The sequence below is a fragment of the Pan paniscus genome, chromosome 8 (assembly GCF_029289425.2).
Source record: "Pan paniscus chromosome 8, NHGRI_mPanPan1-v2.0_pri, whole genome shotgun sequence".
Taxonomy (NCBI): domain Eukaryota; kingdom Metazoa; phylum Chordata; class Mammalia; order Primates; family Hominidae; genus Pan; species Pan paniscus.
This window is the reverse complement of record NC_073257.2, coordinates 128999188-129009488: the sequence shown is the minus strand read 5'-3', so window position 1 is coordinate 129009488 and position 10301 is coordinate 128999188. Positions and strand designations below refer to the sequence as shown.

General features: G+C 55.2%; 1 protein-coding gene across 2 annotated transcripts; it reads left to right on the top strand.

Moving 5' to 3' along the window:
• Positions 1–1713: 1713 nt before the first annotated feature.
• VAX1 (ventral anterior homeobox 1) lies at positions 1714–9015 on the top strand. 2 transcript variants are annotated; one of them, XM_003825629.4, is made up of 4 exons: positions 1714–1954; positions 3108–3295; positions 7268–7305; positions 7443–9015. In XM_003825629.4, the coding sequence occupies exons 1-4, from the start codon at positions 1714–1716 to the stop codon at positions 7534–7536; spliced, it is 561 nt and encodes a 186-aa protein (XP_003825677.1). In that variant the 3' UTR covers positions 7537–9015. The 2 variants fall into 2 exon arrangements, with proteins under 2 accessions (XP_003825677.1, XP_034787474.1); XM_034931583.2 differs by lacking the exon at positions 7443–9015 and having other exon boundaries at positions 5174–7413.
• The last annotated feature ends 1286 nt before the right edge of the window (positions 9016–10301 follow it).

Sequence of the window (10301 nt, the reverse complement as noted above, 5' to 3'; positions counted from 1 at the left end):
CGAGCTGGAGCCCCTAGGGGCCCGCCACACACACTCGCACCCCTCCCCCTCCCGGCCTTCCTCCCACCCGCTCGCCGCGACCCCCTCCCCAACCCCCTCCCCTCCCCCCGCCTCCGCCCCATTCTTGGAATTGTGTGGAAAAATTCTCAGCCAAACCTCCCACCTCTCCTCTCCCCCCACCCACCCCCTTTAAAAAACCCCTTTCCTCCCCGGCCCCTGCACTCTTTGTGAATGAGGGCAGGGAACACGGCCCTTCCCCCGCCCAGGAGCCACGCCAGACCGCCGCACTCAGAGGACTGTTTGTTAATAGTCCAATTAGATAATTGCCATCTTTCACTCCTTTTGCTCCGCATTTCCCATAAAGGAATGAATGGGGAGAGCGGCGTGGAGAGGGCTTCTGCCCCGGCAAGGTGACGAGAAGGGCTGGAGCATGCTCCTTGCACAAGGCCATGCGCTTGAATTGAATCATTGTAGCCTAATCAATGCTCTTATTGGATTACTGGCTGTTGCTTTTCTCAAAGATATTGTAGCAGAGACAATGAAATAGCTAGGGGAAAACTTTTTTTTTTTTTTTTTTGAAGCAGATCTCACAGTTGAGATTTCTCGGCCGTCTCTCCCTCTCCCCCTCTCTCTCCTGCTGGACTCTGAGTACAAAGCTGCCCTTTGAATGGGCTGCCTCAGGGCTGCTGGAGGTGCAGGCATGAAAAAATCCAACTGGAACTAAATGAAGAGAGGTGGCAGTTTAAGATGGCTGTCTGCGTCGAGGTGTGTTAAGAAGGAGTTGTTTAGGGGAAAAGCTTGGCTTTTTTAGAGTGCAAGGGAGATACTTTTTGGGAAAACTTTCTCCCCCCCCTCCGTCCCCCATCCCCCACTCCCAGACAACTGCTTTCTTCTGCTGCAGGGTGTGCAGGGTTTTTTTTTCTCCCCCCACACCCCCCCGCCGCCCAACCCTCATTCAGCTCTATCTGGCGAGTGTGGAGAAAACCCCTCTAGCCAGTATGTGAGCAGGAGGGTCAAAGGCAAAAGGAAAGTTAATAATGCCTGCTAATGGTACTAACAATTCAGGATGAATCTTGTCAAAAGTTTTTCTGGAAGTGTGGGTCTTTGATTGTGTGTTTCCTGAAAGCAAGACCAATCATTTCCGTTTATTCACTGGCTAAACCCCTACTTGATTGGGGACAAGGACAGAAACCATCCATTACGATCTGATATATTATCCAAACAATTTAGTGTATTCATGAGGTAACCGAAACGTGGGGGCTGCGAAATTACCCGTAATCAATTGCAACAGCGAGTGTGCGTCCCCCCGGGTGTCGGACAACTACAACTCGCCGTCTCAGAAACAGGCGGGAGCCGCAGCATTTCGGAGTTGCGCTGTTCGCTACCTGATCGCCAGGCTGGGGACACTGGACGTGCTCAGAGGACGCGGGTGCTGACGAGGCGGCCTCGCCGCAGCTCCACCGGGATCCTGGACCAGACTGGCCGCCTCTCGGCGAGCGCGCCACTCTCCCGTCGCCGCTGACCCGCGCGCGGCCGCCGAAGCCTCCCCGCGGGGACATTCATTCTTGCCCCTTGCCTGTCGCCGGGCCGGGCGTACGGGCCGCGTTGTCGGGGGTTTTGTCCCCTTTTTCCTCTTTTTTTTTTCCTTCTCCTCCCCCCTTTTTTTTTTTGCTTTTTTTTTTTTCCTTTCTGTTTTTGTTGTTGTTCTTGCCTATGTTCGGGAAACCAGACAAAATGGACGTTCGATGCCACTCGGACGCCGAGGCTGCCCGGGTCTCGAAGAACGCGCACAAGGAGAGTCGGGAGAGCAAGGGCGCGGAGGGGAACCTCCCAGCCGCCTTCCTCAAGGAGCCGCAGGGCGCCTTCTCAGCGTCGGGCGCTGCTGAGGATTGTAACAAAAGTAAATCCAATTCCGCAGCGGACCCGGATTACTGCCGCCGGATCCTGGTCCGAGGTAGGGATGGGCAGGGCTGCCAGGCGCGTTCTTTGGGGTCGACTCCGGGGCCGGAGCTGCGCGCTGCCGCCGACACAGGCCGGTGGGAAGGAGTGCCGGCTGGGACTTGGGAGAAAGTTGTTGGCCCTCCCCGCCCCGAGTCCGGCTGGGGAGAAGCGCCTGGGACTCTCCGGTGCGCTCTCCAGGGGCCTCGGCCCTCCACGCCCGGAGGGGCCCCGCTGACCGGGCTGCGGGGGGAGATGAGGGGCTGCGCGGGTGCGGCCGGGCATCGGGCTGCGGCCTCCGACCCGGGAAAGGAGCAGAAAACTCCGGGAGGAGGTGTGCGCGCTCCAAGGGCCGGACGACCTGCCGGGAGCCGGCCAGGGGACTCCCGCGCTCTGGAGGGCTGAGCGCACCCAAGGGGGAACGCGAGCCCCGGAGAACAGCTGCCGATCGCGGGCTACGGCCCTGCCAGTTAGTGAACTGGGCCGAGGGCCCCACGGCCGCGATCGGTGCCCGACCGCTGCCGCCGGGAGAGGCAGCTGGGCTTGGTTACGGAGCCGCGGTTGCCGCTTTGGTGCTCTGCTCTGCCGCTCTCGGATGCGCGGCGTGCACTTAGCCCCGGCGGCGGAGGCTGCGAGGCCGGGCCCCGGCCCGGCGCCGCCCCAGCCAGCAGATCGCCGGGCCCGGCCGGCCCCGACTCAATCCCTCCTCCTTCCGCCGCGCGGACTCCGGAGGGAAGGAGACTCGAGGGTGGGGGTGGGGACGTCTGGATCACGGTCTGGTCAGCAAGCCCAGAGCTGGGGCCCGCAGGACCCGGGCGGGGCGACAAGGGTACCCTCAGGCTACAGGGGACCCGGAAGGCTCAGCCGAGGCCCCCCCAGGCCGGAAGAAACGTCCGCCTATGTGGAATTGATTGGATTTTTTTCTCTCCCCTGTCTGGAGGACTCTACAAAAAGACAAAGTGTGGTCCCTCCTTTGGTCAGCGGTATGGAGTTAGGCCCCTTGCCCTCCACACAGTGTCTTTGCTACCTGGTTGTGGTCGCGCTCCGCACCCCCGCCCCCCATCCCCAAAACTGCACGCTTCTGGGGACTGTGTCCCCAAATCCAGCTCGGGCCAAGGAGGTGGAGGGGGACGGGAGGGTTCTGGCGGCTGACATCTCCCCTTCCCCAGATGCCAAGGGGTCCATCCGAGAGATCATCCTGCCCAAGGGCCTGGACTTGGACCGGCCTAAGAGGACGCGCACGTCCTTCACCGCGGAGCAGCTCTATCGGCTGGAGATGGAGTTCCAGCGCTGCCAGTACGTGGTGGGCCGCGAGAGGACCGAGCTCGCCCGGCAGCTTAACCTCTCCGAGACCCAGGTACCCGGCGACCAGGCCGCACACAGTTCTGCACCAGCCTTCCTCCCCACCACCCCTACCTAGCCTGCTCTTCACCTCCTAACCTGCTCTGGACAGAACTACCCTTGGGAGGTGGAGGAGATGGGAAGGATGGGTAAGACAGGCCTAAGGATTCCTTCCCCTAGATAATACATCCTTTCCCCCCACCATTCCTGCCATCCCCAAATCCTCCAGGGCCCATGTTTTATCCACCTTGGCCTAGGCCCAGAAGGCCCCAAATCCTGTCCTTTTGGAATTTTTATTGTCCCCCGGTTTTGAGCATTTCCTTCGAGCTTCTGCTCTACAAAGAACTGACTTTTGCCCTTGTTTGGGGTACCCCATTTTGGCTAGATTTCTAGGCCCCACCCCTTGTGGGCCCACCCAGCTGTACACAGCGTCCAGGCCCATTCTACAGGAGTGAGGCTAGATCTAACAACCCCTGCCCCAGCACCATGGGTGATTCCCAGGAATTAGGTGTACGCCCTCCTGGAGATCTGCCTGTGCAGATCAGGCTGCCCTGACCCTTAAAGGAAGGCTTTCCCCATTCTGAGCTGGCCCCAGCCCTGAGCACCTAGGAGACCCTGTCTTCTGGGCCAATGATGTGTGAGGTGTGTGATGGGAAGGAGATCTAGGACCCAGAAGCCAGTACTGCTGATTGTGCTTTAGATCTTTCCCTTTACATTAAATCCATATGATGCCCCTTGGAGCTGGCCATGTGGGCTCTGGGCCCAGGAGAGGACCCAAGAACTTGCCAAGTGGCATGTCACCAGCTTGGCCTAGCTACGGCAGCCTTCTTTCTGAAGACTGATCCTTTTCCCCATGCCCAACCCTGAAGCAGGTGGAGAGCATTTTAGGTCCGGGATCTGGGCTGAAAGCTGAGGACTGACAGAACAGATAGGGGTGTTCTTTTTGAGTTTGAGTTGGTGTGGTAGCTTTTTCTATTCTCTCTGCTACTACTCCTCTTAGTTTATAAAATCTAGATAGGATAGTCTTTGCCTATTGCTGCAAAACTCTTCTGGGCCACTGCTAGGCCTGCAGAGGGGCAGAAGAATGAGAGGGGAAGTTAGTGGGGAATATTCAATCCACCTCAGCCTCCTGACTTTCTCCCATGATTCCAAGTTCATGACTCAGACCAGTGGAGAGATAAACTAAGAGTATCACCAGACCCTTCAATGCAGCTATCTGGTGAGAGGAGGTGCAGAAATCTCGGTCTAAAGTCTCCCGCACATATTATTCTCCTGCAGCCACTTCCCCTGCTTGCTGCTAGCTAATGGTCACGTCTTAAGCAGGAAATGGTCCTTTGTAGCCTTCACCAGGAGCAGTGCTTCTAGGACTAAATCCGAGCGCATTGGGCCAGGGGCCTGGGTCCAGAAAGGCTGGGCAATACTCCCTCCCCGCCTCTCTTCCCACTTCCCTCTTGCTTCTTCCCTCTTCCTTCACCACACCCTAGGGCCTCACACCCTCCACCGGAAATTCCGGCTTTGGGACTGCACTGATTCACACATCTGTGAGCCCCAAACACCGCTGCGGGGTAGCGCGGAAGCCAGTGAAACCCTTTCCGGTCTTCCTTCGAGTTCCTGCCGTGGGCATTTTATTACTTTGTTCTGTGTAAGCGGCGCCTGCCTGGGCCTGCTTCCCTGACCCGGAAGCGCAGCCCGGTGGAGCAGCTGTGTCCCCCTCGTGGCGGCGCCAGCTCCCCCAGCAGCGCCCCGGCCCGGACCCCTCCGGCTGCTGGGTGGGGCTGCTGGTAGGGCTGGGACTTGGGGAGAGCCCCGAAGCCGCGCGCCCCGGGAGCTCGCTTCCTTTGACGCTGGTCTTCCCTGCCCCTCTCTCCCACTCTCCCCGCACCCCGGCGCGCAGGTGAAGGTCTGGTTCCAGAACCGGCGCACCAAGCAGAAGAAGGACCAGGGCAAGGACTCGGAGCTACGCTCGGTGGTGTCGGAGACCGCGGCCACGTGCAGCGTGCTACGGCTGCTGGAGCAGGGCCGCCTGTTGTCGCCGCCCGGCCTGCCTGCGCTGCTGCCGCCTTGCGCCACGGGCGCTCTCGGCTCAGCGCTGCGCGGTCCCAGCTTGCCGGCCCTGGGCGCGGGCGCCGCTGCAGGCTCGGCCGCCGCAGCCGCCGCCGCCGCCCCGGGCCCAGCGGGCGCCGCATCCCCGCACCCGCCGGCTGTGGGCGGTGCTCCAGGTCCCGGGCCCGCCGGGCCGGGGGGATTGCACGCAGGCGCCCCGGCCGCGGGCCACAGCCTCTTCAGCCTGCCGGTGCCCTCGCTGCTCGGCTCCGTCGCCAGCCGCCTGTCCTCCACCCCGTTAACAATGGCTGGTTCGCTAGCTGGGAATTTGCAAGAACTCTCCGCCCGATATCTGAGCTCCTCGGCCTTCGAGCCTTACTCCCGGACCAACAATAAAGAAGGGGCCGAGAAAAAAGCGCTGGACTGATTTTAAGTGTTTCCCTGTATTTATATTTATAGTATCTATTGTGGTGATATTTATGGACTCACGCGCATTAGGTGCCCAGAGCTCCTGCCCTGAGCTCCTGGCTCCCACCAGGCCTCTGACAGCTCTCCTTTCCCACTAGACTCTGCTACCAATTTCATCTCATTCGGGCTATTTTTTTTTCTACTACCTTTCCTCTGAGATTCCTCCCCAACCCCCAACTTCCTTCTGAATCCAGGAGCGATCCAAAGAATTGGGAAAAATGCCCGAGTTAGTCAACCTGATGCCCTGACCCCGTGCCCAGCCCAGGAGGGAAAAGACTGGTTCTAACTCCAAAGCACAGGACGTTTGCTCTAGATCCGCGGCTGCTGCGGCTGCTGCCGCTGCCGACTATTCCTAGGAATATTTGAAAGAGGAAAACTGCGCGCAGACCCCAGGGGCTTCCAGGTTTCTTTAGACCAAAAAAGGAGGACGTTCCTTCCTCTTGCCAGGGAAACCAGGGCTTGTGGGAGCCCCTGGGCCCCGCTTTGCGGACCTCTCGGGATAGTCGGTACACAACACAGCTTCAAATCCTGCGGTTTTTCTCCCCTTTAGGGCAACTCCAATCACAACCACCCCCGACCCCAGGAAACAGTAACAAACGTCGTAGTAGGCAACGACACTGATAAATTTGATCTAATCAGCAATAAAAGCAATTGCTACGTAAAACCAGATGAAGTGGAACCAGTTTTTAAATACTTCCAATGATGAAATTTGGAAGGTGTAAGAAAATTCAGGATACAGAATGCCCCACAGGGCAATGCAAAATTAAGGTTCTGGGTGTTGTAACTTTAAACAGGAATTTAATGGGGGAAAAGCAAAGGAAAAGGTAACGCCGCTAATCAAAGGAAATTCAGAATCTTTTCTCCGAGCCTGTTCGGGGCGGTGGCCGACAGCTTCCCACTCCTCCAGGAAAGAGCAAAGCGGCTGCCGGCGGTAGCCTGCGCAGCCGGCGCTTCACCCTACGGCCTCCCAGGCGCGTAGCTTCGGGCACAATTGCTCGGTTTGGAAAACGAGTCAGCACTCATTGCCTCCTCTCCCAAACACCCGGATTCACAAAACCCTTCCTGCACGCAGGAAACGTCTGGATTTCTGAGCAGTTCTTTGCGGAAGGGGAGGCAGGGACGCCGCTGGGCGGTCGGGCCTCCTCTAGCAGTAGTCTCGGAGTCCAGATAGCGTCTTGTGTGATTGATAGGAAAGACACTCCCCTCGCCTCCCCAGTCTTAGGGTTTCAGTGGTCCCAAATCAGAACACGAACCGCGACACCCTCTTTCCTTACCCTGCGCTGCGGCGATCGTCCCTACAGCCACGGCCACCCACATTTTAACCAAAATCACAGACCCAGACTGCGAGGTGCCGCAGTGTCTAGAATGTATTCATCCATCTGAAGCAAGCGAAAAACACTTTTTTAAAATAGTAATTTTATTGTAAATTATTTACGTCGGAAACTCTCCCCCTCTTTTTCATCTTTTTTTTTTCTAGGCAAATAGTGAAGAAAATAATGAACGATTCAAACGCGGGTAGGTGTCACTGAATCCAGGCTACTAACTTTGTTCTGAATGTTTTGGATATTTGGATGTTTTGTATTTATGTGGTGAGAGTGAAATATATATATCTATGATGATAAATGAGGTGTATTTTTGTCTTATATTTGAAGGATAAAAAAACAAAAGAAGAAAAGGAAGAAAGAGCCAGCAAATGATGAGTCTCGGCGTGGGGACTCCGGGGGCAGAGGGTGGCAGCCCCTATAGTGCGGGGCCCTGCGACTGGTACCGTGAGCGCCTGGGATGAGGTTTGGGCGGATTTCGGGTTTCCGGAGAGGCAGAGACGCCTGGCTACGACGATTTGTTCCACTTCCTTGAGTGTTTCGCTCTCGATTTCTCTATCTGTCCCTCTGAGGTCGGCCCCTCAGACCCTCCTCCTTAATTTCCCACTGCGTAATTCTTAGTTTATTTAGGAACTCATCTCTGGGCACTATAAAGTCCCTGCCTCCTAATGCTAGGTTTCTAGAGTCTTCCAGCTGCATCTTCATGCCGGCAGCATTTTGGATTTTGTGCAATCATGGGCCCAGAATAGGCAAGGTTTTATTTTCTTCTGACTTAGAATACAAGTCTCGCCATCGTCAAAGAGAAACTTTGAAGGAGCAGGAGACTGAAATCGATATTAATTCCTGCAAAGAGACCTCCTCACCCTGGTGCTTATGCGGTGGTGACGGGTGTAGACGTTGCAAACAAATCTTGGGAAGCGAGGAGGGCCGGGGAGGACACTTCCGGACACGCTCTTCTAAAGCGTGTGCAGCACGGGGCGAAGTCCGCGCTGCGGATGCTGCGGCCCCGGCTCCTTCTTGTAGCGCCTGCACACCTGGGTGTTGCAGGGACCCGCAGCTCCCGTGCAGCACCGGCCCTAGCCAGGCCTTACTGCCCCTACTCGTGTACTGTGCCTGAAGCTGAAGTTGGAGGCATCCAAAATAAGGCGGGGCACAGTGTGGGCGGCGGAGTCCCTGAGCCTTGAGCTCCGCTTTTTGCTGAGATCACAGCAGCCGCCCACAGACAGTTCACTTTTATTTCTCAAAGTTGCTGCAGATCCCTCAGCTTGGCTTCTCTTGGCTCTTCCCCTCCCTGTCCGCCTCTCCTTACTTTCTCTTGCTTGAAACTGCTTTTCCTTTTCTACTCTTTTCTTCCGCGCTCCTGTCCCGTAAACGCCTGCGCTTCCTTTAAGGAGTTCTCTCCCTGTGGTGTGGGCTCCCCTCTCGTTCCCCCTGTCTCCCTCCTCCATTACTTCTTCCTTCCAGGTCTCTCTCTCTCTCTTGGTTTTTTGGTTTTTTTCTCCTGCTCAAGGGGTCCCAAAGGCCAAGGCAGTGGGTGGCTCTCCCTGCAGCTTCAAGGCTGGTGGCTGGGGCCCTCCAGGGGTGAGAAGGAAGGGAGAAGGTGGCATAACTTTTGGGAACAAAAGAAAACACAAAATCCTAGCTTGGGATTCCCAACAAATTCAGCCTCCTCTCCCAGGGGCCTCAGCCTGGGAAGTCACCAAGCAGATCCCTCCTCCCAGCTTCCTGCTCTTTCTCCTTTTTGCTTTCTTACCCCTGAAAGAGGGAAGGACAAGTCACCTCATAACTTCTGCTCTCACCTCCCTTCCCTCCCTGGCTTTGGGAAGAGCTGCTGAGCTCTTTGCCTGCCACTCAGGGAGTGCAATTGTTCTTAAAGAGCCTCTTCTGCATAGAAAAAGAATTGCAATTTTAATTTAAAAACATTTATAGAAAATTCATTTAATTTTAGTGACTATCTTCTTTTCCCTCCTTCCCCAAGGGCCTCCAGTAAGCTGCCTTGGTCCCTAGAGGCTTCTGGCTTCCAACTGGAGACTCACAGGCCTTGGAGGAGGAGGCAGGTACCCTCTATGCCAATAGCTGGGCCTGCCTGGGGAAAGGTGGAAGGAGAAACAGCTGCAGGAGGGGGGAGCTGAAAGGAATCTGATGCTCAGGCCTGCACAAAGCAACCGCCAAATTGTTTCAGAGCAGAAAAGAAAAAGGGAGAAAACCTCTTAGCAAAGCCCTGTGAGTTTGGGGGTCAGGTTCAAGAAAGTTGTGGGAAGTCACTTGGAGAGCTAAACGGGACACATGCTCCTATCCACACTTGCAGTTGGTCTAACCTTCAGCCAGAATGTATTCATAAGTAGCATTTGGCAACCCTTTATAGTTTACAAATAGCATTTTACATACACCATTCTACTATTCCTCATGGTGGCTTTGGGAGGTCCAGCTCCGTTTTAAAGACTCATACAGGACTGGAGCAAATAACTTGCTCAAAGCCACATGGCTGCTCAGAACCCAAGATTGTAAGCTCCCCCTAGGGCCAGAGGCCTCTTTCTTTCAGTTTTTTTCTTTCGTCCCCCTTTGCCCCCTCTTTCCTTCTTCCCTTTCTCCCCTCCTTCCTCCTTTCCTTCTTTTTGGGCCCACAGTGTCTGGATCATGGTACCTGAATTCTTTAGCCTATTTGCACCCACATCTGCTAATGTCCATATCTAGCCATCTATTACACCAGCTGCTGAGGATTTACTTGGTGCCCTCATCAAGAAGTTTGAATTTCTCCCTCCTTCCTTTTTTTATCCTGCCACTGTCCCAACTCTTTCCCTCTACGTCTCTCTAGAATGACATCTTTAAACCCCTTAAGCTCTTTGGTCTTACACATCCTTAAAAATGATTATTTATAAATTGAATTATAATATCCATGAGGTAAACTCTCATAGGGTAAAGTACACAAAGCTTAACTATACAAGTTGATGATTTACACACACACACACACACACACACACCTTCTTGAATGGCTCCAAGGATACCCTTTTAACTTCTTCCCTTCAGCCACATAAGCCATATGATGACACACAGTGTCTTTCTCCTGTTTGAAAAGAAATTGTGTCATATTGGTGTGCTGTTCTTGCATAGAAAGCCTTTTTTAAAGAAGTCTTTTTAAGATTTCTTGAAGGATTTAGAAATCATATATCTCTTCTAACCCCCTGAAAT